This window comes from Pagrus pagrus, assembly GCF_965226575.1.
Source record: "Pagrus pagrus genome assembly, chromosome: 2".
NCBI lineage: Eukaryota > Metazoa > Chordata > Actinopteri > Spariformes > Sparidae > Pagrus > Pagrus pagrus.
In genome coordinates this window covers 34,149,622-34,168,170 of record NC_140186.1, presented here as the reverse complement: position 1 = coordinate 34,168,170, position 18,549 = coordinate 34,149,622, and the positions used below count along the sequence as shown (strand labels likewise).

Here is an 18,549-nt window from a genome sequence, read left to right as displayed (position 1 = left end):
CATTTTAAAACGTATTATTTTTTTTAGCTAATTCTTGTTATCTATGAGTGATGACTAGCTATATTGGGAATGGGACGGTGGTTAGCGCGTTGTACAATCGTGTGATTGGCCTCTTCTCTTGACTGACTGTGTGTTTGTCCACTGATTAACGTTATTGGAAAATATTGACCAATGAGGTATAAGCTCGTTTTTTGATCGCGCTGTTATTGGTGGCTTGCCCGCTGCTATATGTGTCTATTGGTTCTTCTTGTCCAATCACAGTTTAAAAATCGTTCAATGTGAATGACACTGCTGTAGTCCAATGAATGCCTCGCCGGCACGTCTGCGATTGGTTCAGTGTACGTTTGTGGGCGTGACATTGTGTTGTTTTGTGATGGGATGGAAAATGGCGGCTGTTCGGAGACCGCATTAACTTGAAACCATACTAGTAATAACTACAGTAACCATATACGCCCTTATCTTGCAGTGTATCAGAAATATTTAAATGTTCTTATTTTAATAAGACTGATGAGTTTTCTATCGATGTAAGTAAGGCGCCTTCCAAAAAGGTGACATTAGCTGGACACGACTTGGAATGGTGAAGGCAAGGAACAAAGCTCGAGTATTCATGTAGGCTTGATTTCATGATCATGATATAATTTTTTTAATACGTTTTCAGTTGTATTTAGTGTAACGTCAGTAAGAAGCTGCAGTTTCCCTCTTTAAATCATTGGGGCTGCACATTAAGCTCCCCATATCCAGCCGACGGTAGTTCACCAAACCCAATATGAAGTCAGTGAGTGTAACGTTTAGGAATCGTTAAACAAGAAACTATTAATATTAACGTTGGATGAACACTCCAGAAAGAATATACTCCTCTCAGTCCCCTTTGCCTAGACACTCGTAAGGTGGTAGCCTAACTTTTTCTGTGGGAACTCAAGCTAGGTGAACTGACCAGCATGCTACCGTTGTGAACACACGCCTTTCAGCCGCTTGTTTACTATCCGATGGAGCCAAGTGGCGCCACGGTACTGCTGAAAATGTTTGTCTGATGGGTCCACGGTAATAACTCTCCGTCGTTATATATCTGCATTTAGTTAGACAAAGCCTGGTTTTCCAGTGATAATGGATGACTCGAAGCCACGGTACAGCAAAAGGCTGGTAAGTTTAAAGAGAGTTTGGCCATACTTTCACATTTTCTCTTGGTGTAAAGTTCTATATATGTTATTGGTCCATATATTCTCATAATCAACACGGTCGAAAGGTGTTAATTCACCAGCTAATGCCATGTCATATACAAAAAATGGACGTTTTCCATTGGTTTAAATGCTAAATCGCACAAAGTTAAGCCCCTGGCTGAGTATCTGTGGTTTCATACAATACAGTATTGTACACAGCTTTCATTTTTATTTACATGCTGTCCTGCATTTACCCAAAGGGACAAAGACCCATGTGTACACACCATGTCTGTTAAAGAGAGTGAAATTAAGATGGAGATATTATTATTATTATTATTATTATTATTATTATTATTATTATTATTTATTGATGCTGTTCAGATGGAGTTGGAAGTGAACCACTAAGTGTAAAATGTGATTCTATCAATTGCTATATGATGGCCCTAGAGAAAGAGATGGGTAGGAAAGTGTGATGTGTTCATGATATTTCTAATGCCTAAATTGGCCAGGCAGATATATGTTTAAATAGTAGCACATTGCAGTCATTTCAGTATCAGCATGTAACATATGGCTCATGAATGACAAGAAATTGAAGTACAGAAATGTAAAAAAAAAAGAAGTTTTGCTACAGTGTAACCATACTATAGTTTCTCTACCTGAGAGGAGACAGAAGTTTCTTTGATAACTGTTAATTGTCCTGTGTCCAAGTGTAACTCTTTAGCTTTGTTTTCTGTGTGGTTTGTCTCTTTTTTATAGGAAGGTGGAGAGTTTGTAAACATAACTGTAAATTAAAAAAACAAAGTGTACAAAAAGAATAATTACCATCAACTCAATTACTAGTGAAAAGACAACCAGATGAACTCGTACACAAAAGACGCACAAGGCCCAACAACTAGATTATCCAAATTGGATTGAATGGATGGATTATGTGTTTTATTACCACAATGTTACGGTTATTGTGAATATCGCGATATTGCGACACCCCTAGTTCAGACTAAATATATTTCCCTTATCAGTGTGTGATTGCAAGTGGAGGAAACAGCTATTAAATTAGTTCTATGTGATCTCAAAGTCATAAATTAAATACAAGCTTTCAGAGGTTTAATTGCTAATACAGGCTAATACATTGTACAGTGTGAATCATTTTTCCCATGTTAATTTTTTTTTTTTTTCTCAATATGGCTAGTTTTTCATCACTCAAATCAAGGGTATAAGGACAAAGGATGTCGCTCACTCTACAGATTGTAAATTTGATTTTGGGCTATATAAATAAAAATGATTTGATTTGAATAATGTTTTATCAAATCCTGCACTTTAATTTCGATTATTAGTGCACCACTTCAGACCGTCATTACAGACTGGCCGCCGCTCCACGGGTGTAATGGGGGGGTAATTTATTTATTTTTTGTCGTTCCCTTAGACACTCAGTGTTTGGCATTATGAAATCTTGATAGTTTGAAATCTGCATGGGTGAGAGCTGATATCTTAATGCATTATGACAGTTGAAATCCACACTGACTGGCAAGCTGGCGCTGAAGTACACGTGGGCGAATGTGACAGCAGTGTAATAAGAAAACACGGTATTAAGCTAAGCTTATTGCATGGTTGAGTGCCGATGCAACTAAAGAGGTGGCAGAGATTATGGAGCACAGGGGGTTGGGGGCTCTGCCTGGGATTATCCCTGCATCACCTGCCATGACCTGGGGCCCACTGAAGCAGTATTCTTTGACCATCCATCAGGAATGTTAAGATTTGAAGGAAAGCACACTTTATGATGAAAAAGAATTAATATACTTTGTGACATTTTAATCTACGGTTGTTGTTATTAAGTATACAGTGGTATTTAGAAATATACACTGTCTAAATGTTTTAGAGTATTCCTGGTTAAACGGAATGTCCAGTTTAGTGTAAAATCGGCCTTCAATCTATGTGTTTTACAGACTGTAGTTTGTAGACACATCAGTTGTTTTGGGAATACTAGTAGGAATAATTGACAGATTTGGTTCTGGTCCCAGTTTGATTGTCTCATCCTTAGATCGTTTGTCCTTTCTCTGTCATATGTCTTTTCCATGCCTTACCCATCCACTCTTTCAAATTCTCCCTAGCGGGCCGGCACACGGCGCCGTTACCATGATGACGGCATCTCAGATGAGGAGATTGATGGGCGGAGAATGTTTGACCTGGAGGAGAAAGTTAGCAGTCAGAGGTTCAGCTCTGACCGAGTCATACGCATGGAGGGAAAAGGTAGGCAAGCACAGTCATTTCTCGGATCAACATGGCAGACATATCTGGTTTTCTGCAGTGTCATTTCTATCACAACAACCATTTTCAGCCAGGAATCATACATTTTGATAAATGAAACGTCACTTTTTGTTGGCAATGTTTTTTGTATTTTTTAGACTTGACATATGAGTACATCCAGAGATGTGGCCTGAGGGACCCCATCATCCTTGAAAAGCCTGATGGACTGGGACTCAAGTAGGCATCTTCTTTTTTTTGCTTCTCATCTGCACAGCAGCTACACACTACTACTATTTAATTATAAGCTTTTTGTGAATTTGCTTGTTCTTTTTTTCTTCATGTGGGGGGAAATCACTTGCATGAGCTGATGTTTAAAGCGAACAAACAAGATGAAACTTGTAATATGTCACCTCTTGTTCTGTAGGATGCCCGATCCTGATTTCAGCGTCAATGACGTCAAGATGTTTGTTGGTAAGTCTTCAGACATCACGTTTCCTTCCTTTATTGAATTAGATGCTACTGCAAGTCTTGATTTAGTACTGACAGCAGCTGTCTGTCCTGTCAAAATGTCTCGAATAAGGTTTTTATGGGAGCAGATAGACTAACGAATGGTCTTCAATTTTAAATAATACTGAGAATAATTTCTTGAGAAATAATTTGGTCAATAAAATATTTAAAAAAATATTACAATTACTTTTTTGTTTGACTTGCAGTCAATACATCTAAAACCATAAAGTACTCAGTTACAGTAATACTTGTGTTTTATGTTTTAAGTTGATAAATTACTTCAGGATAAATTGATCATCAAAACTGCCTATGTTCAGTTTACTGTCAATCATCTAATTACTTAATTAACATATTTCCTCTACTTAAAAGTGAGGTTAATTGTTTATTTCCTTTGGGAATGGACCCATGTACACTGTTTGATTTAGGACAGTTCAAATTGTGTTTTCTATTTAATGTCCTTTTTTAATTTTACATGTACAATTTTGGTCTAACATCAAATGAAAGCTTTTAATGAGTTGATGGAGTGTCAGCACTCCATCTGTTTGCTTAGTGGACAGCCAATGAGAGAGAGTAGTCTCAGTAGCCCCATTCACACTGCCCTTTGAGTGCGGGGATCCTGCGCCAATTCTCCCCATCCTCCTCCGTGTGAAAGTTTCAGATGCAGTGAAGGGTGAAAGTTGGCTGCGCCTCAGGATGTAGCATCGGAGGTAGCGTTGGAGGTAGCATCGGAGGTAGCATCAGAGGTAGCATCAGAGGTAGCATCAGAGGTAGCATCAGAGGCGCAGTATTGGTGAACAGAACCTGTGTGAATGGATAAGCTGGCGGTGCGGAGCGGGGGCGTGTCGGTCTGACAGTCTGATAACTAAACAGATCCTCCACTCAACAAAATAAAGAGAAATGTCCCACAAAGCAACGTTACAGGGCCAAACAACAGTATCATAGTAACTGGTAGTGTCTGTGGCAACTTATGTGAGGAAAAAAATACAGCAGTTATACGTGGAGAAGTGTCTGTCCTCCTGTCTGTCCTACCGACTCTTCGTCACATTTCTGCCCGAAAAACAGCGTCTGTCCCCGGCAGAAAACTTTAACTCACCATGTGTTTGTCTCCTTCCACTATTGTGTTGCTGTAGTTACTGTCTCATGGTGACGGTCAGCCCTCCCGACCGAGACTTCAGTGAACTTTCCCCCAGAAAACAGCCTCCCTCCCCGCGAGTGAGAGAGTCAGAGAGCGTCCTGTTTACTGATGGCGATTATGTAATTATGTAATTTAGAGCGAAAAACATAACTTTGTCACTTTCCAGGATGTTTGGTGGGTCAGGATCTCAATCACAACACATTATAACAGCATCCATATGATTATAAACAGTCAGTGGGTACATGTTTAGATTAACAGGAGGACACCAGGTGAAACATGTTCGCTTGTTCACATCATCATGACGTGTACCGTCACGCCTCTTTTGGATCAGCAGCGCCAGCTTTCTGTATGAACTGACACACTGGTTCGTCTTTACGCCGGAGCTGCTTGGCTCTGTGTGAACAAACAACGGTGGAGAATTGGCAAACTTCCGCTGTGGCGATAATGCGGTGACTCTGTGTGAAAAGGGATACTGACTCGCTCCCCCTCCGATTCAGCATGCTCAATCGGCCAAAAAGCCGCCGACACAGGCTGACTTGTGCAAACTGTAACACAGACGGCCATGACATTGGCTGATGGCAGACTGTCGGCCTGGTGTATCAGGGCCATTAGAGATAGGGTGAGGAGCCGAGACACCCAGAGGGAGCTCGGAGTAGAGCTCCTGCTCTATTGTGTCTAAAGGAGCCAGCTAAGGTGGTTTGGGCAATTGATCAGGATGACTCCTGGGCAACTCCCTGTGGAGGTTTGCAGGGCCTGTCCAAGTGAAGGGGGCCCTGGGGAAGACCCAGAACTCACTGGAGGGGACTACATATCTCATCTGGACTGGGACTGTCTCGGGGTTCCCCAGGAGGAGCTGGAAAGCATTGCTGGGGAACGGGATGTCTGGAATACCCTGCTTAGCCTGTTGCCACCGTAAAGCAATCAGATCAGCGGCGGAAGAGAATAGATGGAAAACTGTGTCCCAATGCTGTTTTGACAAGATTTATTTGGCATGCTGTGACTAATCATTGCCAACAAACCCTTTTTCAGGTAGCAGACGTATGATAGATGTGATGGACGTTAGCACTCAGAAAGGGACAGAGATGTCCATGGCTCAGTGGACACGTTACTACGAAACCCCTCCGTCTCAGAGAGAGAAGCTCTACAATGTCATCAGCCTGGAGTTCAGCCACACCAAGCTGGAGAACCTGGTCAAGAGACCTACCACAGTACGTTTACACTCCATGAAGACTTCATGTTTGTTTGTATTATCAGAGAAACAGTAAATGTAGCTTCTCTCTGTGTAGGTAGATCTAATAGACTGGGTGGACAACATGTGGCCTCGTCACCTGAAAGAGAGACAGAGAGATTCCACCAACTCCATCAATGACATGCAGTACCCTAAAGTTCAGAAGTAAGTTCTCCCTGTTTTCTCTGGAGTAAAATTTGTAGAGGATGTGGTGGGAAAAATGACTTCAGTATTCCATGTAATTGTCTTCCTCTAATTCCTGGATTGAATTGACCTGACATTTTAAAATAACTGTTGCTGATGTTGGTGTGACTCTGCAGATACTGTCTGATGAGTGTCGAGGGCTGCTACACAGACTTTCACATTGACTTTGGAGGGACCTCAGTGTGGTACCACATATTGAGAGGAAGCAAGGTGGGGCGAGAAGTGGTTCAGTCTGTTTGGGAAACATTGTCTCATCTGTTATAGTCTCATAGCTTTTGATTCAGGGGTATTTAAAGAGTGGATTTTGAGCCAAATACATGAATGCTATTTTATGTTGCAGAAATAAAAAATAATTAAAACATGCACAGTCCAGAAGATGAGGGGCACTTTAAATGATTTCTGTTCTTCTCTGTAAACAACTAGAAGGTGTCATTATGTTTTTTGAATTTGCAGTTGTGTGTTTTCAGGTGTTCTGGCTGATCCCTCCCACCCCTCAGAACCTGGAGCTGTATGAGAACTGGGTGCTGTCGGGGAAACAGGGAGACATTTTCCTCGGAGACCGAGCATCTGACTGCCAGAGGATCGAACTGAAGCAGGGCTGCACCTTCATCATACCCTCAGGTATACATTTCATTTCTCTCACTGTAAGATGAAGGATATCATTGATGTGACAGAAAAACATGATTAGTGTGTGTGTGTGTGTGTGTGTGTGTGTGTGTCTGTGTGTCTGTGTGTGTGTCTGTGTGTGTGTCTGTGTGTGTTACACTCAGGTTGGATTCATGCCGTCTACACCCCGGTGGACTCTATGGTGTTTGGAGGGAACTTCCTGCACAGCTTCAACATCCCAATGCAACTTAACATTTGTAATATAGAGGACAGAACGCGGGTAGGTGCAAACACGCTCTCTAAGCTGTGTAAGACAGCAAGTGTTGGATCTTGTAACGGTAACGTGACTTTTTTGCCTTCCCTGCAGGTTCCAGTAAAATTTCGTTACCCCTTCTATTACGAGATGTGCTGGTACGTGTTGGAGCGTTACGTCTTCAGCCTGACCAAGACCTCCTACCTAACACCAGAATTTCAGAAACACTCCCTGGGCATCGGTATGAACCCAGATGTAGGCAGTAGATGTATGAAGAGAACTTTTTCATGATCTTTCTTTTATTGTTGTAGATTGGTTGTAAATGGAAGGTACGACTCATTCTTTCTGCCAGGTCTGAAGAAGCCGCCTGGCGCTGAAGCAGCCAGTGAGCAGGTGAAGGAGGAGGAGGAGTCTCATGGCAGTGATGAAGAGGCTTCAGAGCAGCAGGCTGACAAGCCTGCAGTTAAAGTTCATCTGACTCCCCTTGAGCTGGAGGGAATTTGGAACCTGCTGGGTAAACTGGAGGCTCTGCCCTCCAACAAGAAGTGTGTCCCAGCAGGGATACACAATGCCCCGGCCCTCATCACACACATCAAGGTATGACTTGTGTGTCTGTCTTTTGTCTTCTTCATACATAATGCTGTCCTGTTAACAGTGTTTGTCCATTCCGCTGCTCTCTCCCACCACTCCTGTCTCTTCTGCAGGCTCTACTAAAGGAGCACGCCAATGACAATCCCAAACTGTCCTACACAGGAAAACCCATCATCAGGTGGCCAAAGAGAGTAAGCATCTTCACTTTGAGACACACAGCACATTATTAATGATGATAATGGTTTGTCCAGAAGTGGTAAGTCAGAGGCAACTGGACTTGCTCAAGAAATCCTTGACCTGGATGACTGGGAAAAAAACAAACTTTACTTTTTTTGTTTCCTTTTAAAGGTAAAAGTAATGAATGTGCTCATGTGGAGCAGCCGATACTGTATAATCAGCAAATACCATATGAAAAAATACATTTCACAACCATTATTGCTGTTAGAATACCATTTTTCTGCTTGCAGTTCCATAATTTATGCAATATACTTTATATTTGGACCCAGTGTTTCTAACAAATATTGGATGTTCTACTATTCCGTTTTCTTCTGAGCCATTGTCTCTTCTTCACCTTCTGCTCCATTCCACCAGCCCTCGTGGTACCAGCCTCCTCCACCTCCACCGCCTCCTCCTCGCCCTAAATTGGCCACCACTCCCATCATCCCACGACCACAGAAACCAGCCTCCTCCATGTCTGTGCTGAGACGGCGCAGGGTCAGGTAAAACCGTGTGTGTTTGTTTGCATGCGTGGGTTTTTGTAAATCTGTGATAGGTTTTAGTTTGTTGTTGATGTTTTTGTTAGGTTGTAGGTTAGTCAACACCAATTATATTCCCCCATTTTTGTTTTATTGAAATAAACGGTGTAATGTTATGTTTTCCTTCTGTGTAGGTGTAAGCGCTGTGAAGCCTGTATGAGACCAGAATGTGGAGACTGTAACTTCTGCAGAGACATGAAGAAGTTCGGAGGACCAGGGAAGCTTAAGCAGACCTGTGTGCTACGACAGTGTCTCTCTGTAAGCAGCTCTTATTCATTTCTTTAATTCTATATGTTGAATGTGTCTGTTTTGTAACTCCCCCTCTGTCCCCTCCAGCCGGGCCTTCCTCTGTCTGCAGTGTGTGAGATCTGCAAGGAGCCCAATCAGGAGGAAAGTGGAGACTCCTCCCTCACTCTGATGGAATGTTCCAACTGTGCACAGATAGTCCACCCTGCCTGCCTCACGGTAATACACATACACACTTTTGCCGTGTCCAAAAATAGTCCCCGTTTACTATACAGTGCACTTTATTTACTGTCTGTCATTTAGTGTCTGATTCCTGAGTGTAACATAGCTCTACACAGTGCCTTCACAAATTCCCACAGTGGAACTAAAAAGTAGTGTTCATGGGAAATGATAAGACAAATCAGCTCCACTAAAACTAAAGCTCTTTCAATAAAAGAACAAAACAACTACAGAAAAAATACTACACAACCTTGAAGTTTTTGTTTCACTTCGGCTCTTTCTAACTAAGACACAATTGGCTTTTCATTATGGGAAATGTAGGATCCAGTCTTTTCTTTGACCCATACTAGAGTCTCCATTGGTCTGCAGGTTCAGGGTGAAGGACTGGTGAATAAAGACCTTCCCAGCTGTTGGGAATGTCCAAAGTGTGTCCAAGGGATCACTGACCCAGAGGTACACACGCTTGCATGCACACACACACACACAAACACACACACCTACTTCTTGTATGTACTTATATTGAATACACTGCACACTGCACACACTTGTGAGTGTCTATGCAAACACATACGCTCTCTCTTGAACTCATTAACCCGGCCTTCTCGCACAGAAACACCCACACACTTGGTTGCAGTGTTAAAGCTAACGGGTAATGTGTATCTCCTGTGTGGTTTTTCATTATTTATTTATTTTTTGTTTTGTTTTTTTGGTTTCTTTATTTTTCTGTTTTCTTTGAATTTAATTTAACTCCGTCAGTCATCAGGCAGTGATGAATCGTTGGCTGCAGGCCACCAACAGCACATCCGTCCCCACGGCCCCCTGGTCCTCAGGCTGGGCCCCGGGCCCTCTGCTACCATAGGGGGTCCTTTGGGCTCCCAGCAGGACGGGGAGGTGATCCGCTGTGGTTTCTTCCCTCCTCCTCCTCCTCCTCCTCTTCCTTGCTGCTCCTCCTCCTCAGCGTCACTTCTATTGGTGGCGGCCCCTCTGCCTTCTCAGCCAATCAGCTCGAGACTGGTGAGAGGTGCCGCCTATTCTGCGTACATCCACCCGTCTGTTGCGTGCACCCCACCCCTTTTTTCCTTTCCATCTTTTCAAGAGAACAGACACAACTCTTGTTGTAAAGTTTAATATTTAAATCATCTGGTCAGTGATGGAGAATATTTTTCTAAGAGGTCTGTTTTCACAGTTCCTACAAGAGTAGTGCCTCTTCTCTCCGACTGTCTCTCTGACAGCTGTTTTAATTTTGGAGCTGCCTTCACAGCTCACTTAGTTTCTGTCCAGTTGTCCCCTCTCCATACTCTCTAAATTATTTTTTTCATGGCTCATTTTAATGGACAGTGTATAGCCTGGTTTACACAGTTCAGAAAATAAGCTGTTGTTTGACAAAACCACAGTTTGGGTCACACTCAGAACTTTTGCTGAATTAAGAAAAAAATATGTTTTTTTTTGATTGCCTGTGAACACAGCATACATTATTTGCTGTAAAGTTTTGTGTTTCATTTTAAATGCGTGGATTTAAGTACCTCTTTTAAAAAATGTATAATCAGTGCACAACTGGACACGATCTCCCCTTCTTCAGTGGTAAAAAGGATGTTAGAGAAGCTGATATTGTCCCACTACACTTAACTTGACACTTGAATCCCTGGATGAACCACTTTTGTGACACTGTTTGTGCCTCTTGTTCATGTTTTTTTTTTTTTTGATTGTTTGTTTTTTTCATCATCACTGCAGTAACTGACTGAAAGTTTGTTCAGTTGTTAACAGGGAAAAGGTGTGTGTGGAGAAAAGGGGTAGAAAGATTTCTGGTCGTCGGATACAGCTGTTGAGCCAGAGTCAGTCCTAAATATTGAAATACACATAAAGGAAGCTGTTTCTCTGACCACAGCCATGTTCCACAAATCAAATATTGAACTCACCGCTAATGCTTGTTTCACATGTCCTAGTTTAATGTAATTCAACAACAACGAATATTTTCATGTTCAAGATGTACAACTTTTGTACACTGCTGAGTCAAAAAGCTTATTTTGTTTCAGGCTCCATCTTGTTATTTCCTTTAAAAAGTACTTAAATGTACGACAAGTTTTCATGATGGCGTTCAGATTCTGATGTTAATCATATGCAAATGAATGTTGACCAAGTGTCTGTAATTCAGAACACTTTACTTTATATAGGTTTGAAGAGCGCTGGCAATGAAATGAACTAAATCTGTGTAGAATATATAGACTTAACTACTCAATTCATATACAGCATCAGTATAGTTATTATGGTTATCAGTTAAATGTATGTTCAACTAAAAGTTAGACCAAAGATGCTCTGTATAAGCTTATCACTTGTCTTGTTTTGGTTTGGTGCATGGTTCATGATGATGCACTATGAGGAAGATACACTACATGACTTTATGTTCACTCCCTTCACCTTGTTTTGTGATGCTCTATACAAACCTTACCATGAGTAATGCTGCAACTATACCTTTACTGATGGATGCGAGTAGATGATAGCAAGGCCTTGAGTTTTGGGTAACCTCTTCCTTCAATGAGACACAACCAAAAGTATTATCATGGCTTTCCATGGAGAAGTGTATACAGAGGCTTCTCCTCTCTGGCAATGCAAATATTGCTCCTTTTGTGTTTTTCCTTTTGGATTACATATTGATTGTGCACAAGAACTTGTATTAACACAAAGCCAAAAGAAGAACTGACAAGAAAGTGTTCTTGAACTCTAGCAGTGAGTTTCTGATTTTTCCTCTTCCTCCCACAGTCGAAAGGAGACAAAGGTGAAGGCCTTCCAGTGGTGAGTGTTCATTGTGGAGCCTCTACTCAAAGATGTTGGGTTTTGTTTCAGAATACACTTTTAATTTAAGGTTCAATAACTTCCTTTATGCATCTACATATGTCTCCATCCTCTCCCTCCCCCATTCTCTTTCCCCCCTTTCCTATTTCCCTGTATTTCCAGAAGCGGAAATCTTCCTCCTTGCTGGATGCTCGAATGGCTAAGATTTACCGACGTCAGAGACACAGCCGAGATGGAGACGACTCTGCCAGTGATGATGATGATGAAGGTTTGTCTGTGCTGAAAGATTAACTTGAAGCATTTTGTTTGCATTTTCCAGTTTGTCTGCTTACTGCCAGCCAATGACAGCTATTTAGTTATTGTTCAGTCACAAAGACACAGAATGAGAGAATGTTTCTCCCAAAGAAAAAAAAGAAATCTACTTGAAGTTTGACATCCACATATCTTAAGTTGTGGTTGTGATCGCTTCAATCTGACCTGATCGTCTGTCACATTCATGTCCTCAGCCTCTCAGAGAAGAAAGATGGTGCTCCATGCGCGAGGGGGGGCCCACTCTTCTAGGAGGGGGTTTGGTGCCAACAGGAGAGGCCTGCTGAGAGGAGGCTCGGCCCACAGAGGAAGCAGAGGAGGCCTCATGACTCCTGGCTCCTCCTCTGTCCTCAAGCTTAAGCGAGGGATGGGCATGAGGGAGAGTGGACGAAGGGGACGAGGGGTGAGGCTGCGGGGAGGCTCCAGGATGCAGCGAAGAGGAGACGAGTCCGAAGAGTCAGACGATGATGACGACGACGACGATGACGACGATGAAGAAGAGGAGGACAGTGAAGAGGGAGGCAAAGACAGACGGCATCGTCAACGTAGGAGGAGGCGCAGGACTGATGACGATGAAGATGAAGATGAAGATGAGGACAGTGAGGGGCAGGAGTTTGACCCTGAAGAGGAGGAGATGGACACGCTGGAAGATGACGAGGAGGATGAGGAAGTGGAGGAGGAGGAAGGGCACTGGGATTCAGACCCAGAACCCCCAGTCCTCCTGGTGTCTGATCTGAGTGATGACCTGCTGAGTGGCTCCTATCTGACTGTCACACTACAGCGCCCCCACAAGGCCAAGAGACAATCTGGTAAGACTTCAGATGCCAACAGTTACACTGTAATCACTTTAAAAAGTAAAGGATATATTCACTGTACAGTCGAAATGAATGAGCTAAATTCTGATCGACATGTCGTCACTATTCAGGCTCCATAGTTCCAAAGCTAGAAGCAGCGATGGGTCCGAGGACGGCTGCAGTGGGTGCTGGTGGGCAGCAGGGCTTCATCCAGAGAAAGACAGCCCTGTCCAAACCATCACGTCTCAAGAGTGCTGACACTACAGCTGACAGTATGACCCCGAGAGGACCTGGCAGGTAGAGCTACACACATGATCCACTTCACTTTAGTACAGTGCTACTCATGATGTCAAATGTTATGGCCCAGTGTGAGCTGAGAGACTTTGGATTATTTAGACAAAACATGACCAGTCAGTCTGATTGAGACCAAAACTGCCAACAAACAGACCAGCCACAATAGAGGATGTTTTCACTTAACACTGCACAGAAAGGATGGGTTCAGTATGTCCACTTTTGTGTTTTTGTGATCACAGTCACATAAGTAAGCTTAAGGAAATACGTCACTATAACTCCAGTTTAAAGTACAACAAATTTACAAATATCACTGACTAATCATATATCAGTATGTCACCTGATGAATAACAAACTTGAATATGCCAAAGATTTGTTTGAGTTAGAGACCGCATCTCTGCTCATTCCCAGCTGCCGGAATGACTCTCCCAAAAGCTTTCTGTAAATTCCTGTCCTATAAATGCTCTGCCCTTTCCTTCATAAGAAAGTGTACTGAACATCTAGTACCATGCGCTGTCACCTTGACTTTTTACAGTTGGGAAATAATTATTTAAAATGTGAGTATGTATGTATGTATGTATGTATGTATGTATGCATGTGACCTCATTAACCCAAACACCTTTTGATATTTTTTATATTTTAGGCCACGTCTGCGGGGTAACCATGGCGACAGAGGCACTAGAGATCGCTCTGCATCTTCCTCAGAGGAAGAGGAAGCTGCTGCTCCTTCTGCACCCTTCTCCCTGTCTCCTCCGTCTCTGCTGTCTCTGCCGTCTTTTAAGGATGTAGGCAATGAGAGAGGAGGAGAGAAGGAGGTCTGGGTGTCTGTGTTCACATACTTGAACAGAGCCGAGCTGCTGGCCTGCATGACCGTCTGTAAGGCATGGTACAAGTGGTATGTCTCACACTTTATTCTACAAACAAAACACTCCAACATACAGTATGCGAGCAGGAAGCAGAGCTCTGACAATCATGTGTCACTGTCCTGTGCAGGAGCTGTGACAAGCGTCTGTGGAGCCATGTGGACGTGAGTCGTTGCAGTCCGCTCACTAACCAAGCGCTGGCAGGCATCATCAAACGCCAGCCCACCTCTCTGGATCTGTCCTGGACTCCTCTGGCCAAGAGACAACTCAACTGTATGCTCACCAGGCTCCCAGGTACACACACACACACACACACACACACACACACACACACACACACACACACACACACACACACACACACTCATCTCCCTGTCCCTACATGTCCGGTTACACCTCCTGTCTCTGTCTTACTGTGTGTCTCCAGGTCTCAGGGAATTGAGGGTGACTGGTCTGTCCTGGTCCTGTCTGTCAGCCCTGGTCTCTCCCACTCTGCCCTGCCTGCGGCTGCTGGATCTGCGCTGGTGTGAAGGCCTTAAAGACGCCCAGATCAAAGAGATCATCAGCCCACCTGGTCAGTAGCAGCAGACATCACACAAACCCTTTTACTGATGTCTTTCCACTTTAATTCTACCAGCCGACATGTGTTCATGCAAGAAACACAGTTTTATTCTGATTCTGACATTAATGAGTGATTCTTACAGCTGTCTGATCTGAGACAGTTATTAGTTTACACTGAAAGCCTTTTCTTTACTCTGCTGACTCTCTCCAGCCACCTGAAGAAGGCAGGTATCTGTTCCGTCTGCACACACCCACTGGTTAAATTCTTTGCAAGTTGCAGCATACTCTTGTAAAATCACCACTACGCACATCAAACTACTGCTGCTGTAAAATCAAATAAGACTTCTCTCTCTGATAATAACTTACGAACTTATGATGGTCTGTTCCTGCCAGTCACCACCTGGCAGTCCAAAATACTGGGTAACCATGGTAACGCCTGGCCAAAGTGTGACACTATGGTGTTTAACTTCAGTTGCTTATCGTATGAATCATGTGATTACAAATCAAACCGAGCACTATTAGGAATGGAGAACATGACGACAGAAGGCTCATCAACATGACCAACAACAATACGTTTCCTCTGAGGGAAAACTCTGCACAGGAATCCTAAACTGTTGGTGCATCATGACAGGCAGAATCATGTATGTAAAGAGGATAAAAGTAGTGACTGTTACTGGCCACGATTGTCACAGCCTCGATCATGTCAACCTATAATGTGTGCAGGGTGTATGTGGGGTCTTTAAAAAAAAGTATTATAAGTTAAAAAATCTATTTTGCAAAAATGAAGGCCCTTAAAAAGTATTAAAGTCTTACAAGGTTTTACAAGGTATTAAATTGTATAGCTTGTTTTCAGTGTTTATTTATCCCAGTAGGTCAAGTTTGCCTGAATTTAATCATTGTGTGACTATGAGTTGTTACTGTTAGCTTACAGTATACTGTTGTACTGTTCTAATATATTCTGTTAGCCAAATATCAGCCTGTATGGAAAAGATACCTTTAATTGTGTATTGGAAGTAAGTGGGAACTTTAATTGTGAAGGAACCAGAGGTTGTGTGACTGGCGATGTTCGTCAATAAAGGAGTTGTTGAGCTACAGTAAAAGTTTGTATTCATCCAGTAACAGTTACCAGACATTTCCCCTCTTAACTCCTCATATGGTTTAATTTAAATAGATATCTGAGGCTCTTAGAGGTAAAACTCAACTTTCACAGAAAAGACAAAATCAGACTAGAGAAGTTCCAGAAAAATAATAAAATTTGTGTGGCAGAACCTTTTTTCTTGTTTTCTACCTCATTAACAATCTCGGCACCCCTCAGATTTATCTTGTGAACATTAGGAGGGGCCCGACCCCGAGGTTGGGAACCACTGGATGGAACTACCTCATAGTATATGAAGTAATTACAGCTACAACAGAATTGATGCAATTATGATAATCAAATGATAAATGATCAAATAATATATCAGTCACAGGGCCAATTTTCTACAGAACAAGTTTTACTTTTGATACTTTTAGCAGGTAATGCAGGACTTTTACATTGTTGTATTGCTGCTTTGACTTGAGTAAAAGATTTTAATACTTCTTCCACCACTGGGTATTTGTGAGGGAGTTCCTACATTACATGACCCTCCTGAAGCTCACCAGAGTTTAAAATATTTCATTTTAGTTTTGTCATTGTTTCATTTATTGGTCAAATAATGTTTTCTAATGTTTTTGTTCTAATAAACCTTGCATTGGGTTAGTCTCTCAGTTCATTCTCTTATGCTTTGTTTCCACACCGCCTATTTGAATTTTGTTGAATAATGTAATGAAACTAAGACTGTTACGACTGTGCTATCTTACAATCAACATATATAGTAAATGTAAGTTGAAGTGTGTCACTGAAGTAACCGGTTAGAACTCGAAGTGGCAATGAGGCCTTAAAATGTATGGACAAGGTCTTAAAAGGTACTACATTTAACTTGATGATTCTTGCATATACCCTGGTGTGATAACATATTCTCTGATCTCAACATGTATCAAAGTGCTGCTGGCCACTGCCCCACTGGTACAATGAAGCTCATAATCTCTGCATTGACCTTTCCAGCTCAAGTGACCATTTCTGCCATCTGTCTCTCCCTGTAGGTTCTGAGTCGTCTCGCAGCAGACTGAGGAACATGGTGACGCTGCGTCTGTCCGGCCTGGATGTCAGTGAGTCCACTCTAAGGCTACTGCAGCGCCACATGCCACAGCTGGAGAGGCTTGACCTGGCGCACTGCAAAGACATAACAGACTCGTCCATCGCCCTGCTGGCAGCAGCTGGGACCCACACCCGCAACAACCTCACTGAACTCACACTGGCAGGTGGGTATTAGAGCAAAATCACGGTCCCACTGATGGATCACATTGCCTTTCATCTTGCTGGTTCTCTGTTGGAGGTTAAAACAGTTTCTGCTTCTTTGCACAGGCTTTAACCTCCCGCCTGGGCTTTTTTCCGAAATCATTACAAAGAGCTGCAACTTAGAATGATCTCCTGTCAGTACCGACTAATTGATGATTCATCAAACCAGTCATTTTACTTTATAAAATAACAAGCACACGTTTTATTTTATGCTCTATAAAAAAATGTTTAAATTATGTCTCAAAGCAACCTATTCAGTATGAACTGTCAGAAAAAAGGTTTTGTTGATATGGTTAGTTATTAGTTCCAGTTGATGAGAACCTTTTTTAATATTGGATATCTACTGATACCAACTCTGATCCAGTCCTTATATTTACACAACAGCAGACAATGAACTATGAAGTAAACGGTACATTCTTCTGACTTTAAACTACCTTATTTTTCATGAACTACTTTATCCACATTAACTTGACATGAAGCACTCTGCTTGAGAGGAAACCCTTCATTCAGTTTCATTTGTTGGAACTAACAAATTGCTCACCTTTTGCTTTTACCTTTATAATAAATAATCTTTGTAGTTTGGAGTACAGACACCAGCCAGCCACCAGCACAGGGTACTTTAACAAGATAACAGCAGAGTTTTATTCAGGATGAGAGCAGTTCCTGATATCTGTCTGTCTGTCTGTCCAGGTTGCAGTGAGCTGACTGACGGCTGTCTGTCCTACCTGAAGCGTCTCTCCTCTCTGACTCTGTTGGACCTCAGAGGCTGTAAGAGCATCAGCAGACGAGCCTGTGACGCCTTCATCTCTGACCTGTCCCACGTTGCCCTCTTCTGTATGATGGAGGAGAAGCTCATCCAGCGCATAGACTAACACACAGCTTGAAATAGCTGTTAGAGAGGGGAATGTATTTTTCTATATGCTCAGCCTGTGTATCTTGTTCTTCCAAATATGAAGAAACATTAAGCTAAATAAACTGGACCCTAAAGCAAACGGCTCCACAGGTCCTTAAGTCATATCTTCTGATTCAACATGTAAATAAAGACCTCTGTGGAGTTGTGGGAAGGTGTGATTTTTTTTCACTGATGATGGAGCCATGCTAGCAGTTTCCCCTTGCCTCAAGTCTTTTTATTTGCAAGACCACAAAGATTTACCTTTGAATATTCCTTTCAAAGGTCTCAATCACATGGACTCCAAAGACTTTTGTGACCTCGGACCTTTTATTTTATACAGACACAGGATGGAGAATTACTTGTAAAAGACGTCTTGTAATTGTTTTTGGAGTATAATTTTGAAGAAAAAAAATAGAACCTGTTTGTCCACTGAACTTGAACAAAGTGGGCGTTAATGTATTATTCAGTGCTATTCTGTGTGTGTACAGTGATTTCCACGTGTGTGTTCATTTTTTTATGTTCCAAAACTG

General features: G+C 42.3%; 1 protein-coding gene across 1 annotated transcript; it reads left to right on the top strand.

Annotated features, from left to right (window-relative positions):
• Positions 1-387: 387 nt before the first annotated feature.
• Positions 388-18,185, top strand: kdm2aa (lysine (K)-specific demethylase 2Aa). Its single transcript, XM_084376221.1, has 26 exons — positions 388-1,140; positions 3,263-3,401; positions 3,557-3,635; positions 3,823-3,869; positions 6,070-6,248; positions 6,327-6,433; positions 6,589-6,682; positions 6,940-7,093; positions 7,243-7,358; positions 7,446-7,572; positions 7,684-7,928; positions 8,036-8,113; positions 8,514-8,641; positions 8,812-8,935; positions 9,014-9,142; positions 9,512-9,595; positions 9,899-10,156; positions 11,900-11,932; positions 12,095-12,200; positions 12,439-13,050; positions 13,167-13,332; positions 13,970-14,221; positions 14,320-14,483; positions 14,617-14,763; positions 16,872-17,090; positions 17,818-18,185. The coding sequence occupies exons 1-26, from the start codon at positions 1,105-1,107 to the stop codon at positions 17,997-17,999; spliced, it is 4,005 nt and encodes a 1,334-aa protein (XP_084232347.1). The 5' UTR covers positions 388-1,104; the 3' UTR covers positions 18,000-18,185.
• The last annotated feature ends 364 nt before the right edge of the window (positions 18,186-18,549 follow it).

What these genes read in the sequence shown, in the direction of transcription:
- kdm2aa (XM_084376221.1), top strand. Translation starts at nt 1,105, where the DNA reads ATGGATGACTCGAAGCCACGGTACAGCAAAAGGCTG. An exon ending in CACGGTACAGCAAAAGGCTG is followed by an intron (nt 1,141 to 3,262) that starts GTAAGTTTAAAG and finishes AATTCTCCCTAG; the next exon opens with CGGGCCGGCACACGGCGCCG. An exon ending in GAAACACTCCCTGGGCATCG is followed by an intron (nt 7,573 to 7,683) that starts GTATGAACCCAG and finishes TCTTTCTGCCAG; the next exon opens with GTCTGAAGAAGCCGCCTGGC.